The sequence below is a fragment of the Vipera ursinii genome (genome assembly GCF_947247035.1).
Source record: "Vipera ursinii genome assembly, chromosome: 3".
NCBI classification, from domain to species: domain Eukaryota; kingdom Metazoa; phylum Chordata; class Lepidosauria; order Squamata; family Viperidae; genus Vipera; species Vipera ursinii.
This window is the reverse complement of record NC_139516.1, coordinates 4528801-4545318: the sequence shown is the minus strand read 5'-3', so window position 1 is coordinate 4545318 and position 16518 is coordinate 4528801. Positions and strand designations below refer to the sequence as shown.

The following is a 16518-nucleotide window of genomic DNA, read 5'->3' as shown; positions in this document are numbered from 1 at the left end:
AAATATTTTTCAGCTTTTCAGCTGTCTGCATCTCCCTGCCTTCTCCCTCCAACTCTCACTCAACTTTCCACCAGTCTGTAATTTAACATTTATTTGGGAAAACAACAATAGCACTTATATACCTCTTCACAATGATGGACAGTTCTCTCTAAGCGGTTTACAGAGTCAGCATCTTGCCCCCTCCCCCCCCAACAATCCGGGTCGTCATTTTTACTGACCTTTGGAAGGACAGAAGGCTGAGTCAACCTTGAGTCGGTCAGGATCGAACTCCTGGCAGTGAGCAGAGGTTAGCCTGCAACACTGCTTTCTAATCACTGCGACACCACGACAAACACACAGAATGGCGGGAAGTGCTGATTCTTTTTACTGATCAGAGCTGGCAAAGACAACAAGTTTGTCGAAGCAGGTTTTGGAGCAACCATTCTGAGCTACACACTGGACTACACAGCCCCATCCTCCCCAGCCACCAGAGACAAGGAGGGCGGGTTCAAGAAGGGATGATTGGCGGCCCAAATCACAGAGGCTAACAAAAACAGGGCGATATACGTGGGGACCGTTTATCAGACGCACACAATCAATTCTCAGGTCTAGTCACGTAGTGGTCAATGGTTATTGCATGTCCTGCCTTTGGGATTTGAATTTTGTTGACCTCAAATTTCCAAGCTTATGTGTTAAGATAATACACGGGTAGTCCTCGATTGATGGCCACAATTGGAAGCAAAAAATTTATGTTCCTAACTAAGCAAGCCGGTTAGTAAGTGAATTGCACCCAAGTCCTCGACTGACAACAGTTCATCTAGTGACCGCTCAAAGTTCTGCCTTGACCTTGGCCCTGAAAGGCCACTAGGTCGATGCTTTCGTAGAAATTTTCGATCGCCATATTCTTTTCTGACGACTTCGCTTTCTTCTTCTCCTTGTTCCAGTAAGTGTCCACAGACTCGTAAGCTGGCTCAGCCCTTGGCCGGCTTGCAACCTCGGTCCAGGACTCACAAGGCAGAGACTCATAGTAAGGCTCAGTAGTGGTGGGGAGCACTGAGGACTGGTAACTTGCAATGCCATTGGATTCCTGACTGACTGTTATCCCCCGGTGATGGCCTGAATTCACCTCTGCTTGGGGGTCTCTCTCTTGGCCGGCCCCTTCCGAGCACTCGTCTTTCTTCTTCTTTTTCTCTTTGCACACCACCGAGTACATTTCTTCTATCTGAAAAACAAAGAGCTGTGAATGGCCGTAGCATAGGTAGTCCTCGTTTAGGGACGGTTAGCTCTAGTCATTAAGTGAAACACCACCATTTTTGTTTCGCTTTATGAACCTGCTGGAAATCTACAGTACACATTGGGGTGTTTTGTTTTTAATTAAATTTATATGCCGCCCTTCTCCCTGAGGACTCGGGGTGGCTCACAACAATAAAAATTAAAAAACATAGAGTAAAATTTTTTAAAGAGAATTAAACAATAAATGCAAAAATTACGAGACAATTTAACCCGGTAAAAAGCCTAATTAAAAACCGTAGTCAGTCCAGGCCCGCTTGTTGGAACAACCAGGTCTTCAGGTCACGGCGGAAGGACCGAAGGTTACCTCAGCAAGGCTCTAGAGCAGGGGGTCTCCAGATTAAGACTTGTGGATTTTCAACTCCCAGAATTCCTCAGCCAGCCATGCTGACTTGGGAGTTCTGGGAATTGAAGTCCACAAGTTCAACTTCCGGAATTCTTCAGCCAGAAATTTCAGGCTCAGTGGCGGTCATAAATCGAGGACCAGCGGCACATTTAATAAATGAATAAATAAAGGGTGACTGGTCACTGAACGAAAGGCCGTAAGGGGAGGACTACTCCTACTCAAGAGGGTGCTCAGGAGAGGAGATCTAACCACCATTCTTGAACAGAACAAGAATGTGTCTCTTGAAGACCACTTAAAAACATCTCCTACCGCTTTCGTTGCTGGAGGAGGAGGCCACATTTCAGTGGGAAGAGATATCTCTTGACATTTCTCCATCTCCACCCAGGTTGGTTTGTCATCCTTCTCCTTCTTCTTCTTCTCCTTCTTCTCCTTCTTCTTCTTCTTCACAACGCATGCATAGCTGGGTCCAGCTGCTTGTGGCTGGTGGCCCGGGACGTTCTCCGCTATCTTATCCGCTGCTGGGTGACCGTTCTTGCTTTCTTCTCCCTCCACTTTCCTGGATTCACACAGGATCTCCTCGCCTCGTTTGGGAAAGTTCAGATTGGAGTAGGTCATCTCAGGAGAACACGGGACAGTGGGCAGGTCCCTCTGAGGAAGGATGAAGATGCTGCAGCCGCCCAACGGGCTGCCATCTTTGTTTGACAGGCGAGGGAGAGTCAGAGGGGCTGGTCTGATGTCTGCAGAGGGAAGCACACGGAGGGTTTAGGGCAGGGGTCGCCAAACTGGGCAACTTTGAAGACTGGTGGACTTCAACTCCCAGAATTCCACAGCCAGCCAACTTTTAAGACTTGTGGACTTCAACTCCCAGAATTCCACAGCTAATCTATGCTGGCGGGAGGGGGATTGTGGGAATTGAAGTCCGCAAGTCTTAAAGTTAGCTGGCTGGGGAATTGTGGGAACTGGTCCACGTCTTAAAGTTGGCTGGCTGAAGAATTCTGGGAGTTGAAGTCCACAAGTCTTAAAATTGGCTGGCTGAGGAATTCTGGGAGTTGAGGTCCACAAGTCTTAAAGCTGCCCAAGTTTGAAGACCCGTGATTTAGGACCAGCACATTTTGGGTTCCTAAACAAAGGGTCTTTGGCTGCCTCAAAAGAGCAACCTAAGACCTAATTTGAGGTTGAACAACCTGTTTATTTCTTTTTTCTGCAGCCCTGATCATAAAATGACTGGCTGTTGAGACAGGAAACCCACAACTATTAACAGAAACATGGCCGAGTTTTAAAAAAAGAAAAAACTCACACTCACACACACACACACACACACACGCCAAAGGAACAGGAAACCCGCAACAATTGTAATAGAAGCTTAACAAACGTTTTAAAACAAACCCACGTCTCTCACACCTGTCCCTTCCTGCCCCCCAGCACCAATAAAGATAGTCCACAATTTAACAACCATCCGTTTAGTGACTGTTCAAAGGTACAACAGCACTGAAAAAAGGTGACTTATGACCGGTCCTCGCATTTATGACGCTTGCTGCATCCCCGTGGTCATGTGAAGAAAATTCGGGCACTTGGCAACCGCAGGTATTTAGGACAGTTGCAGGGTCCTGAGTTCAAGTGTTGGCCCCTTTGTGATCTCCTCAGATGGCTTCCGATAACCAAAGGGAAGGCCGGACAGCCAGAGTCACTTAACGGCTGCATGATGCCCTCAACAACGGCAATGATTTTCTTAGCAACCCTGGCCAAAAAGCTTGTACAATTGGGCGTGATTCACTGAACAAGTGCCTTGCTTAGCGAGAGAAATTCTGATTTCAGCTGCGGCCATAAAGTGAGGACCATTTGTGGTGTGGGAGGTCAGCCCCCGCCTCCCAGAGAAAGAAATATTTTGGGAGATATTAAAAAGGCAGAATATATTTCCCTAAAGAATTTTAAAAGCAGGAACCAACCCCGCCCCCAAGTCTCTCTATCCCAAACAGAAACCAAGGCTGCAAAATGCAGATGTGATAATCTTGTCGGAAAGACTGGAGTCAGGAAACTGGGATTAGGAAGAAAGATCCCTAGAATCAACACCAAAAATCTAAGAGTCATCAGCCACACCCTCAGGGAAGCAGGATATGACCCTTGGGACATAATAGGATTAACCCACCACCATCAGAATACCAGAAAGGCACACCCAGACTCAGGCCAAAGTTCATGCCAAAGGAACAACTCCAAACAAAAGGCTCCAGAGGGTATAAAACCCCACTCCCTACATGTGCTCTCTCTCTTTTCTTCCAGAGCCATCTTCCTGTCTGGCTCTCCTCTTCAATAAACTGCAACTTTCTTTCTAAAGCTGTCACCATCTTGTTTATTCCCGGCTTGGACTGAACCCTGATGAAGACTTTTCCTTCAACAGTGGGAAACCTGTTTCACGGAGAAACAAACTCGGGGAGCTCCCGAAACGCTTTTCAAATTCCAATCTGCCTCTTGCCTTCTCCCCCTAACTACCTGCCCCCCCCCCGATTCTCAGCAGGAATCACCCAGCTACTTACTTGCAATGCCTGAATCGCTCCCACTGCCGGGCTGCAGGTTGGGAGCCGAACCTCCGAACGCCAAGGGTGCCGCCAGTCCTGGCACAGCCTGCAAAATGACCAGGAAAGCCAGTGATGCAAGGCTCAGAAACAGGAACCCCAAAGGGAGCCCTTCTGGGATCAGAATTCTCTGCGAACGTGTTTCTGGGGTGCTTCCCCCTCCTATCTTCTCCTCTACAACAACAACCCAGTGAGGTAGGCTGGCCAGAGAAAGAAAGTTGGCTGGCTCAAATTTCCCCTGGGTGAGCTTCAATGTCTATGGGAGGATCAGAAGCCAGATCTCTCTACTCCTAGTCTAGCATCTTCTTTAACTAAACCAGGCTCTATTTTGATCTGAGATGGAGTTAGATAGGAGAGAAAGAGAGAAGGGGGGGGAGAGAGAGAGAGGGAGGGAGAGAGAGAGGGGGAGAGAGAGAGAGGATATAAGTAGACAGTGTAGGTAAATAGATGATATAGATAGAAGATAGGTAGGTAAATGATAGATTGGTAGACAGATAATATAAGATAGATATTATAGAAGAGATTGATAGAAAATAGCTAGCTAGATAGCTGGATAGCTATCAAAATATCGAGAGAGAGAAAGAAACAATTAGAAAATAATAAGGTAAAGGTAAAGGTTCCCCCGCACATGCGTGCTAGTCGTTTCCGACTCTAGGGGCCGGTGCTCATCTCCGTTTCAAAGCCGAAGAGCCAGCGCTTGTCCGAGGACGTCTCCGTGGTCATGTGGCCGGCATGACTAGACACCAAGGGCGCACGGAACGCTGTTACCTTCCCACCGTAGTGGTCCCTATTTTCCTACTTGCATTTTTACGTACTTTCGAACTGCTAGGTTGGCAGAATCTGGGACGAGTAACAGGCGCTCACTCCGTTACGCGGCACTCGGGATTCGATCCGCCAAACTGTCGACCTTCTGATCGACAAGCTCAGCGTCCTAACCCACTGAGCCACCGCGTCCCTTTTTTAGAAAATAATAGAAGATAGATAATTAGATGGATGGATAGATAGATAGGACAGATAGATAGATGATAGATAGAGATAGATAAAGATACATAGATAGATGATATGGATAAAAGATATCTAGATAGATATAATAGAGAGATGAAGTAGACATAGATTGATGATAGATATATAGCTATCGAAATATCAAATTAGAAAATATAGATATGATAAATAATTCGATAAAGATATAGATAATAGATATCTAGCTAGATATAATATAGAGAGATATAGATAGATAATATAGATATGACAGATCGATGATTAGAGTGAGAGAGAGAGAAAGAGAGATAAACGAGAGAGATCAATAGAAGAGAATTGTGAAGAGAGACGATTTCTTCTGTCTCAGATTTTCTCCACTATGGCACTCTTTCTCAACCTTGGCTACTTGAAGGTGTCTGGACTCCAACTCCCAGAATTCCTCAGCCAGCCACACACCTACAAGCGGCCCAGGTTGAGAAAGATCACTAGTCTACTACGTCAACAACTGCGAGGTTGAGTGCAACAGCTGGAAAAACAAAATGGCCACCCAAGCAGCTGTGGCTTCAAGACGATAAAATCCCCTCTCTCTTTCTATTTTTAAAGCCTGCCCGTGAAGCCCACGTGGGGTCCGGAGGAATTCTGGTAAATAAAGTCCCTGTTAGAGACATACAGAATATAACACAGACATCACGGTCTTACAGAATAATCAGAGCTGAAAAGGACCTTGGAGGTCTTCTAGTCCAACCCCTGGCTCAGGCAAGAGACTCTATTTCAGGGGTAGGCCACCTTGGCTCTTTTATGACTCGTGGACTTCAACTCCCAGAATTCCTGAGCCAGCATGGGGGAAACTTTGGCCCCCCTCATGACTTGTGGACTTCAACTCCCAGAATTCCTCAGGAAACTTTGGCCCCCCTCATGACTTGTGGACTTCAACTCCCAGAATTCCTGAGCTAGCCTGGCTCAGCTTGGAAACCTCTCCCTTTTCCCTCAGCGTGGCTGGCTGAGGAATTCTGGGAGTTGAAGTCCACAAGTCCTGAGGGGGCCATAATTCCCCCATGCTGGCTTAGGAATTCTAGGAGTTGAAGTCCACGAGTCATAAAAGAGCCAAGGTGGCCTACCCCTGTTCTATATCATTCCAGACAAATGGTTGTCCAATCTCTTCTTAAAAACTTCCAGTGTTGGAACACCCACAACTTCTGGAGGCAAGTAGTTCCACTGGTTAATTGTTCTAACTGTCAGGAAGTTTCTCCTTAGTTCTAGGTTGCTCCTCTCCTTGATTAGTTTCCATCCGTTGCTTCTTGTCCTGCCTTCAGGTGCTTTGGAGAATAGCTTGACTCCCTCTTCTTTGGGGCAGCCCCTGAGAGATTGGAACACTGCTATCATGTCACCCTTCATCCTTCTCTTCATTAAACTAGACATACCCAATTCCAGCAACCGTTCCTTATATGTTTTAGCCTCCAGTCCTCTGATCATCTCTGTTGCTATTCTCTGCACTCTTTCTAGAGTCTCAACATCTTTTTTTACATCATGGTGACCAAAACTGGATGCAATATTCCAAGTGTGGCCTTACCAAGGCCTTGTAAAATGGTATTAATACTTCACGTGATCTTGATTCTATTCCTCTGTTGATGCAGCCTACCACTGTGTTGTCCTGTTTGGTAACTGCAGCACGTGGCTGGCTTATATTGCTGGGACAGTGCTTTGCAGCAGCTGCCCCCAATTTATTCTGTTTTTTATATTTTATCATTCCCAAGTTTGCTTATCTGTCACGCTTAAATCAGGACAGGGACAGAGAGGATTTTAATAAAGAGGATTCTAGCCCTCATGAACACCCAGAGAATGTAATAGAACAGGGGTCTTCAAACTTGGCCCTTTTATGATTTGTGGACTTCAACTCCCAGAATTCCTCAGCCAGGCACGACCCTGTAATAGAAGATGTGCACTTACAACATCATCAACCGACTCTTGTTCATCATCATCCTGGGAAGAAAGCTCACTCTTATCTTTCCTAAATAATACAAAAAGAGGTGGAATTAGTCTCTGGATAGTTTCATCATTTAAATTCTCTAAATTTTTGTTATCATAATCCAGAAAATCAGACTGGAATATCTACTCAATTCAAGTGGACATTGCAACAACACATCCGCAAGCCCCAACATAGTTTTTCCCCATTTGGGGCATTCTCCAGCCAACCTGACTTTTGCTAAGCCTTATGGGAAATGAAAGCCTCCAATTCTTGGTTTCCTTGTGGTCTCCCATTCAAGGATTAACCAAGCCCAGGTTGGTTGAGCTTCCGCGCCTGGACAAATTAGCCAGGCATTGCCCTTTGCTGAAACTAATTAACATGTGGACTCTTCACTTTATAAATCCTAGAGGATCCTAAGATTGCCGTGCCCAAATTAGTCACAACATTGCTTTGGGCAACACGAGATTCTAAGTTGTTTGTCTATCTAAAAATTAAGCTGTGGAAACCTTGGTGCTCTCTCAGCTTGGGTGTTCGTTAGTTGTTTGTTGTTGTTTTTGCAGACATTTCATGACCCAACTAGGTAACACCATCAGTGTCAGAAGGGAGTGGGATTTGCTTTCTGTTTATGCAAACCTGGCTTGCCTTGTCAGTGTAGGTGGCCATGTTCTTGGTGATTCCTTAATTGGGTATTATTTACTCTTTGTTTGTTTGTCTGAATTGATGGTTCCTGTCAGCGTCCCACCAACGCTGAGAGGGCAAAGCCATTTGCACATGAGGAGAGAGCAAACGGCACTCTCTCCTAGCACTGACGCTGTAACCTAGTTTGGTCATGAAAGCTCTGCAAGAAAAAAAAAGAAGCTCCAAGAGCATCAAGGACCCCACAGTTCAGTCCTCCTCCTCCTCCTCCCCTCCTCCTCCCCTTCCTCCTCCTCCCCCCTCTCTTCCTCCTCCTCCTCCTCCCCTCCTCTTCCCCCCCTCTCTTCCTCCTCCTCCCCCTTTCCCCTCCTCCTCTTCCTCCTCCTCCTCCTCCCCCTCCTCCCCTCCTTCTCCTCTTCCTCCTCCTCCCCCTTTCCCCTCCTCCTCTTCCTCCTCCTCCCCTCCTCCCCCTCCTCCCCTTCTCCTCTTTCTCCTCCTCTCCCTCCTCCTCCCCTCCTCCCCTCCTCCTTCTCCTTTCTCCTCCTCCCCCTTTCCCCTCCTCCTCCTTCCCTTCTCCTTCTCCTCTTCCTCCTCCTCCTCCTCCTCCTCCTCCTCCCCTCCTCCCCCTCCTCCCCTTCTCCTCTTTCTCCTCCTCTCCCTCCTCCTCCTCCCCTTTTCCCCTCCTCCTCCTCCTCCTCCTCCCCTCCTCCCCCTCCTCCCCTTCTCCTCTTTCTCCTCCTCTCCCTCCTCCTCCTCCCCTTTTCCCCTCCTCCTCCTCCTCCTCCCCTCCTCCCCCTCCTCCCCTTCTCCTCTTTCTCCTCCTCTACCTCCTCCTCCCCTCCTCCCCTCCTCCTTCTCCTTTCTCCTCCTCCCCCTTTCCCCTCCTCCTCCTTCCCTTCTCCTTCTCCTCTTCCTCCTCCTCCTCCTCCTCCTCCTCCTCCTCCCCTCCTCCCCCTCCTCCCCTTCTCCTCTTTCTCCTCCTCTCCCTCCTCCTCCTCCCCTTTTCCCCTCCTCCTCCTCCTCCTCCTCCCCTCCTCCCCCTCCTCCCCTTCTCCTCTTTCTCCTCCTCTCCCTCCTCCTCCTCCCCTTTTCCCCTCCTCCTCCTCCTCCTCCCCTCCTCCCCCTCCTCCCCTTCTCCTCTTTCTCCTCCTCTCCCTCCTCCTCCTCCCCTTTTCCCCTCCTCCTCCTCCTCCTCCCCTCCTCCCCCTCCTCCCCTTCTCCTCTTTCTCCTCCTCTCCCTCCTCCTCCCCTCCTCCCCTCCTCCTTCTCCTTTCTCCTCCTCCCCCTTTCCCCTCCTCCTCCTTCCCTTCTCCTTCTCCTCTTCCTCCTCCTCCTCCTCCTCCTCCTCCTCCTCCCCTCCTCCCCCTCCTCCCCTTCTCCTCTTTCTCCTCCTCTCCCTCCTCCTCCTCCCCTTTTCCCCTCCTCCTCCTCCTCCTCCTCCCCTCCTCCCCCTCCTCCCCTTCTCCTCTTTCTCCTCCTCTCCCTCCTCCTCCTCCCCTTTTCCCCTCCTCCTCCTCCTCCTCCCCTCCTCCCCCTCCTCCCCTTCTCCTCTTTCTCCTCCTCTCCCTCCTCCTTTCTCTTCCTCCTCCTCCTCCTCCTCCTCCCCCTTTCCCCTCCTCCTCCTCCTCCTCCTCCTCCCCTCCGCCTCCTCTTCCTCCTCCTCCCCCTCTTTCCCCTCCTCCTCTTTCTCCTCCCCTCTTCCTCCTTTTTCTCCTCCTCTTCCCCTCCTCCTCTTCTTCCTCCTCCCCCTCTTTCCCCCCCTCCTCTTTCTCCTCCTCCTCCCCCTCCTCCTGGCCACACATTCCACTCCTTTCTAGCACTGATGACATAACCTAGTTTGGTCATGAAAACTCTGCAGGAAAAAAGAAAAAAACGGAGAGCATCAAGGACCCCCCAGTTCAATCCTGAGCTAGGAAATATTCTCAAAAATTAGTGTGGTTCTCTCTGCAGGACCAAACGAGGAAGTAGGACTAGGTGGGCCTTGTCTGCAAAGGAAGATGCTCAGTGGATTTGGTACAACACACCTGTGCATTTTTACAATACAAGAAGTCCTCGACTTACAACCACAGCTGAGTCCGATATTTCTGCTGCTAAGCGAGACAGTTGTTAGGTGAATTTTGCTCCATTTTACGACCTTCCTTGTCACAGTTGTTAAGGGAATCACTGCGGTTGTTAATTGAGTAACACCGTTGCTAAGTGAATCAGGATTTCCCACTGACTTTGCTTGTCAGAAAGTCCCAAAAGGAGATCAAGGGACACCACGACTATCATAAATACTGTATAAGCCAGTTGCCGAGCATCTTAATGTTGATCACGTGACCCTGGGGATGCTGCAACGGTCGTAAGTGTGAAACATCATCATAAGTCACTTTTCTCAGGGCCGTTGTGACTTTGGACGGTCAGTAAACAAGAGATTGTAAGTCAAGGACTAGTTATGTGGTGCCGCCCACTGCTGTGCACAATTGAGAGATCCTGGCCAAATTTTGCTCCAGTGTTTACCTTCTGCAGGCTGCACAGAAAGCCACAAAACAGGCAGAGAGCAGAGACACCCCAGCGATGAAGAAAGGGAAGCCCCCCACCGGTCCTTCCTCAAAGGCAGACGCCATAAACGGGAGGCTGAAAAGCTGCTTGTCACAGGAAGCTGTGGACACAGAGAAAAAACACCAGGCAGGCACTGAAACACAGGAAGTCAAATAGAATAGAGCTGAAAGGGACCTTGGAGGTCTTCTAGTCCAGCCCCCTGCTCAAGCAGGAGAAGCTATATACCATTTTAGACAAGTGACTGTCTAGTCTCTTCTTGAAAATCTCCAGTGATGGAGCGCCCACTAGAATAGAATAGAATAGAATAGAATAGAATAGAATAGAATAGAATAGAATAGAATAGAATAGAATAGAATAGAATAGAATAGAATAGAAAATATGGAATGGAATGGAATGGAATAGAAGTAGAGTATAGAGTAGAGTAGAGTAGAGTAGAGTAGAGTAGAGTAGAATAGAATAGAATAGAATAGAATAGAATAGAATAGAATAGAATAGAATAGAATAGAATAGAATAGAATAGAATAGAATAGAATAGAATAGAACAGACATGTCAAACACAAGGCCCGGGGGCCAGATCCGGCCCGCGAAGTGGTTTCATGTGGCCTGCGAAGCTATCCTGGAAACAGTGAGGGAACGGCCTCCGCTGCCTTGGCCCTGGCCCAGAGACCCTCCTTCCACCAGAGACCCTCAGATCTGTCCCACTCCTGCCCAGGCCCCCATAGGCACCCTTGATGCGAATGATGTAGAGCTGGCCATGCTCACTCAGTAGGCCATACGCACTCTAGCCACGCCCACCCAGTAGGCCACGCCCACCCTGGCCATACCCACCCGGCCCCCTGCGGGCAACCGCAATGCTGATGCAGCCCTCAATGAAATTGAGTTTGACACCCCTGGAATAGAAAATATGGAATGGAATAGAATAGAATAGAATAGAATAATAGTAGAGTAGTGTAGTGTAGTGTAGAGTAGAGTAGAGTAGAGTAGAGTAGAGTAGAGTAGAGTAGAGTAGAATAGAACAGAATAGAATAGAAAATATGGAATGGAATGGAATGGAATAGAATAAGAGTAGAGTAGAGTCGAATAGAATAGAATAGAATCTGGAAGGGACCTTGGAGGTCTTCTAGTCCAGCTCCCTGCTCAAGCAGGAGACCGTATAGGGTTTCCTGCCTGATTAGGGGGTTGGACTAGATGGCCTCCAAAGTCCCTTCCGACATCATCATCTTTATTATTATTATTATTATTATTATTATTATTATTATTATTATTATTATTATTATTTTATTTATTTATTATTATTATTACAGTTGGACCCACAGAGAACTTCCACCCACTCAAAATGAGATAATCACCCAAAAAGAGAGGTAGCTTGGTCTAATGGTTAAAGCAAAAGTCAAGATGAAAATTTAGTTGTGTCCGACTCCTCAGTTAATCCAGATTCTTGAGTTGACGTTGCTTCTCACAAACCTGGTTGGGGAGGTGGCAGTTGGTGAAACCAGGACCCTAGGAGGTTGCTGCCATCATTAATATTCACCGGTTTTGAATTTTGATCACGTGACGTGGGGATGCTACCCAGGTTGTAGGCGTAAGGACTAGTCATAAGACATTTTTCCCCCAAAAAAATTTAACCTTGGGACAACCAAGGACTTGGATGGCTGAGAATCTCCATAGACTTTGAGCCATGCACTTTGAATGGTGCAGGAGTATGAACGGATTTTCAGAAACAAAATATTAAAAAATTGCAGGCTACAGGAACCATTTGTATCACTCAGGTGACCCCGAGGACACAGATAAGCCTCCAGGTGGCCTCAAGGACTCTCCAAGAGGATGCAAATGACCAGCTGTCTGCAAGGAGTATAAATCCTTCCGTTCCCCACCATCCAGTCCAGAGGCGAAGAAGCTTCTTGGGTGAGAAGCGAAACGTCTTCAAAGAAAAACAAGGAAGTCCGGTGGCCTCGTGAAAAAGCCCCTTTGGAACAAGCACGGCCTGGGTGACCGAAAGTATCTATAGACCTTGGGACATTCAGTAGTTCTCCCTCCTATGCCTAATAACAATATGCAAATTCCAATAAATAAGCATTTTAAAGGCCTCCAAAAACCCAGTTAGTCCAGGGTGCTTTGATCACATCCACATTTTTTCCCCCTGGAAAATCGGTATATTTTTTCCACAATATTTCGGACCCAGCCCAAAAGATGTTGAGACTCTAAAAAGAGTGCAGAGAAGAGCAACGAAGATGATCAGGGGACTGGAGGCTAAAACATACGAGGAACGGTTGCTGGAATTGAGTATGTCTAGTTCACGGGTAGCCAACCTCGGCTCTTTTATGACTCATGGACTTCAACTCCCAGAATTCCTGAGTCAGCTATGTCTAGTTTCATGAAGAGGGGGGACATGATAGCTGTCTTCCATTATTTGAGGGGCTGCCCCAAAGAACAGTGAGTCAGAAAACCCTACAGTATACTATTTCAGACAGGTGGCTGTCCAATCTGTTCTTAAAAGCTTCCGGTACTGGAGAACCGACAACTTCTGGAGGCAGGTGGTTCCACTGGCTAATTGTTCTAACTGTCAGGAAATTCCTCCTTAGTTCTAGGTTGCTTCTCTCCTTGATTCGTTCCCATCCGTTGCTTCTTGTCCTGCCTTCAGGCGCTTTGGAGAGTAGCTTGACTCCCTCTTGTTTGGGGCAGCCCCTGAGATATTGGAATGCTGCTATCATGTCGCCCCCCCCCCCAGTCCTTCTCTTCATTAGACTAGATCTACCCAATTCCTGCAACCGTTCTTCGTATGTTTTAGCCTCCAGTCTCCTAATCATCTCTGATGCTCTTCTTTGCACACTTTCTAGAGTCTGAACATCTTTTTTTTTCATATTGTGGTGACCAGAACTGGATGCAGCGTTCCAAGTGTGGTCCTACTGCGGCTTTGTAAAGCGACATTAGCACTTCACACGATCCCGATTTGATCCCTCTATTAACGCAGCCTAGGATGGCCTGGGTGTTTTGGGCAGCAGCAGCACACGGCTGGCTCACATTGAAGGGATTGTGTGCTAGGACTCCCAAGATCATGAAGCCAACCACGTTGGCTTGGAAATGGACCAACGGGACTTTCCCTGGAGAGAAGAGGACCCACAGCCATTCTTGTAGCGCTCAAAGAGACAACTTACTTCACCCGTTCAGGAGTAGCAAGGAGCCAAGGTCATGCTTACGATCTGTCCTACCAACGGATGGCGATCCCTCATAAATTTTCTCCCAGCTGCACCTTCTTTGGGGCCTCCTTCAAGCCACAACCCCGGCTTCTGCTTCCAGCTCCTCGGAGGCACCCGCAGCACCCTTTTCCTGAGGAGGTTATGAAGAGCACCCGCCAAAACAGCGTGCAAAGATAAGGCTTTGGTTTCCTGCCTACGCTACCCAATTGCAAAGCTGCAGTTGGTAAACCCAAAATGGAAAAGCAGCCAGATCAGGCAAGTCGGTGGGGAGTAAAAGATACGCACCTTGGAGAATGTCTGTGGACATTCTCAGCCATCCAGCTCAGGGTTGTCCCCGGGGCAATTGGACTCTCCTGTTTTCCTTTGAAAACCTTTCGCTTCTCATCCCAGAAGCTTCTTCAGGTTCTGACTGGATGGTGGGGGAATGGAAGGATTTATACTCCTTGCAGACAGCTGGTCATTTGCATTCTCTTAGAGAGCCGTTGAGGCCCCTTGGGAGGTTTACTTGTATCCTCAGGGTCACTTGAGTAACGCAAATGGGTCTGGAGCCTTCTCGGAGCTGTTGAAAGTGTTGTACTACAACACAGTTCTTTTTAAGGGAACCCCTGCAGTTGTTAATGTAGTAACACCGTTGCTAAGTGAATCCAGCTTCCCCATTGGCTTGGCTTATCCGAAGGTTGCAAAAGGGGGATTGCGTGACCCCACCCCCAGGACACCACCACCGTTGTAAATGCGAGTCCGTTGCCGAGTATCCGAACGTCGATCACATGACCCTTGGGGTGGCTGCTGCAACGGCCTTCAGGGTGAAAAACGGTCACAAGGCGTGTTTTTCCCCCCCCCAACGGTCACTTAAAACGAGCCGTTTTTAAAATTGAGGACCGGCCTGTGTTCCCAACCATTTTCATCCGCATCCGACTGTGGATGGGTTTTGTTCTTTCCATATGACCGATGTACATTAAAAAAAAGAAAATAAAAAGGTGGAAAGTGGAAAGGTGGAGCGGTTGCGTTTTATTCAAAATGAGAATCTTCCCAATTGGGGAATAATAATAATAATAATAATAATAATAATAATAATAATAATAATAATAATAATAATAATAATAATAATAATAATAATATAAAGTTGGAAGGGACCTTGGAGGTCATCTAGTCCAACCCCCTGCTCAGGCAGGAAACCCTATGCCATTTCAGGCAAATGGCTGTCCGGTCTCTTCTTAAAAACTTCCAGGGTTGGAGCATCCACAACTTCTGGAGGCAGGTGGTTCCACTGGTTAATTGTTCTAATTGTTAGGAAATTTCTCCTTAGTTCCAGGTTGCTTCTCTCCTTGATGAGTTTCCATCCGTTGCTTCTTGTCCTGCCTTCAGGCGCTTTGGAGAATAGCTTGACTTCCTCTTCTTTGGGGCAGCCCCTGAGATATTGGAACACTGCTATCATGTCACCCCTCACCCTTCTCTTCGTTAAACTACACATCCCCAATTCCAGCAACCGTTCCCTATATGTTTTAGTCTCCAGCCCCCTAATCATCTTTGTTGCTCTTCTCTGCACTATTTCTAGAGTCTCAACATCTTTTTTTACATCGTGGTGACCAAAACTGGATGCAGTATTCCAGGTGTGGCCTTACCAAAGCATTGTAAAGTGGTATTAGAACGGCGAAGGAAATTGTGGGGTGTTTTTTTCCCATCTCAAAAAAAAAAACCAACACAAAACAAAACAAAGTGAAAAAAGACAAAGAGGAGTTTTCGGCAGTTGCGACAGGAGCTTGAACTGCACAAACCGCTCGCCACGATAAAAAGGGGGCAGAGGGGAAACCACAGCGAGCTCATTTTTTTCCCCACTCGAGACGATGGTGGAAAAGGAAACGTGTGCAGGAAACGGCAGCGATAACGAGAGTTGCTGCGGCGCGCGACTTCGGCGCTTGCTCTTTGGCTGCCGCCGATGCCCTTGCAGAGATCTAGCAGCCGCTCAGTTTGCAACAGCAGACGTACAACAGCTCATCCAGCAGCCCTTTAAAGTTACGGCAGCACTGACAAAAACGGACTTCTGTCCATTTTTCACACTTACGACCATTGCAGCATTCCCCGGTGGTCATGTGATCAAAATTCAGACTTCTGGCATCTGGTTCATACGGTTGCCGTATCCTGGGGGGGGGGGGGTCATGTGACCCTTTTGCAACTTGCTGCCATGCGAAGCCAATGGGGAAGCCAGATTCGCTTAACGACCGACTTTACAACTGTCATGACTTATGACCATAAGGGGCAGGTTCTATTACGGTCGTACTTCGAGGACTACCAGTAGCTGGAATGAAGAGTTTCCAAGTGACCAGAAAGGACTGGTAAGAGCCAGTTTGGTCAAATGGTTCAGGCACCAGGCTAGAAAACAGGTGAGGTGGTGAGTTCTAGTCCTGCCTTATCCATGAAAGCCAGCTTGGGTGATTTGGGGCCAATCACCAGGAGACAGGGAGTTCTAGTCCCACTTTGGGCATGAAAGTCAGCTGAGTTACTTTGGGCCAATCTGTGGGAGACAGTGAGTTCTAGTCCCACCTTAGGCACAAAAGCAGGCAGGGTGATTTTAGGCCAATCACCGGGAGACGGTGAGTTCTAATCCCACCTTAGACATGAAAGCCAGCTGGGTGATTTTGGGCCAATCACCAGGAGACGGTGAGTTCTAGTCCTGCCTTAGGCACAATATCCGGCTGGGTGAGTTTTGGCCAATCACTGGGAGACAGTGAGTTTTAGTAGTCCCACTTTAAGAGATGAAAGCCAGCTGGGTGATTTTGGACCAATCACCAGGAGACGGTGAGTTCTAGTCCTGCCTTAGGCACAAAATCCGTCTGGGTGAGTTTTAGCCAATCACTGGGAGACAGTGAGTTTTAGTAGTCCCACTTTAAGAGATGAAAGCCGGCTGAGTGATTTTAGGCCAATCACCGGAAGACGGTGAGTTCTAGTCCCGCCTTAGGCACAAAATCCGGCTGGGTGATTTTAGGCCAATCACTGGGAGACTGTGAGTTCAAGTCC

The 16518-nt window shown here is 47.9% G+C and overlaps 1 protein-coding gene across 1 annotated transcript; it reads right to left on the bottom strand.

Annotated features, from left to right (window-relative positions):
- Positions 1 to 341: 341 nt before the first annotated feature.
- Positions 342 to 13603, bottom strand: LOC310639320 (uncharacterized protein). The gene is made up of 6 exons (XM_083360950.1): positions 13462 to 13603; positions 10265 to 10406; positions 7111 to 7171; positions 4147 to 4234; positions 1925 to 2352; positions 342 to 1201 (listed from the first exon to the last, which is right to left on the bottom strand). The coding sequence occupies exons 2-6, from the start codon at positions 10369 to 10371 to the stop codon at positions 797 to 799; spliced, it is 1089 nt and encodes a 362-aa protein (XP_083217076.1). The 5' UTR covers positions 10372 to 10406; positions 13462 to 13603; the 3' UTR covers positions 342 to 796.
- Positions 13604 to 16518: the final 2915 nt, after the last annotated feature.

Excerpts from the sequence above, each read along its gene's own strand:
- LOC310639320 (XM_083360950.1), bottom strand. The coding sequence starts at position 10,371 with ATGGCGTCTGCCTTTGAGGAAGGACCGGTGGGGGGCTTCCCTTTCTTC. Across the intron at positions 7,172-10,264 it reads TTCTGTGCAGCCTGCAGAAG|GAAAGATAAGAGTGAGCTTT; the intron begins GTAAACACTGGA and ends TGTATTATTTAG. Across the intron at positions 4,235-7,110 it reads AAGAGTCGGTTGATGATGTT|GCTGTGCCAGGACTGGCGGC; the intron begins GTAAGTGCACAT and ends GTCATTTTGCAG.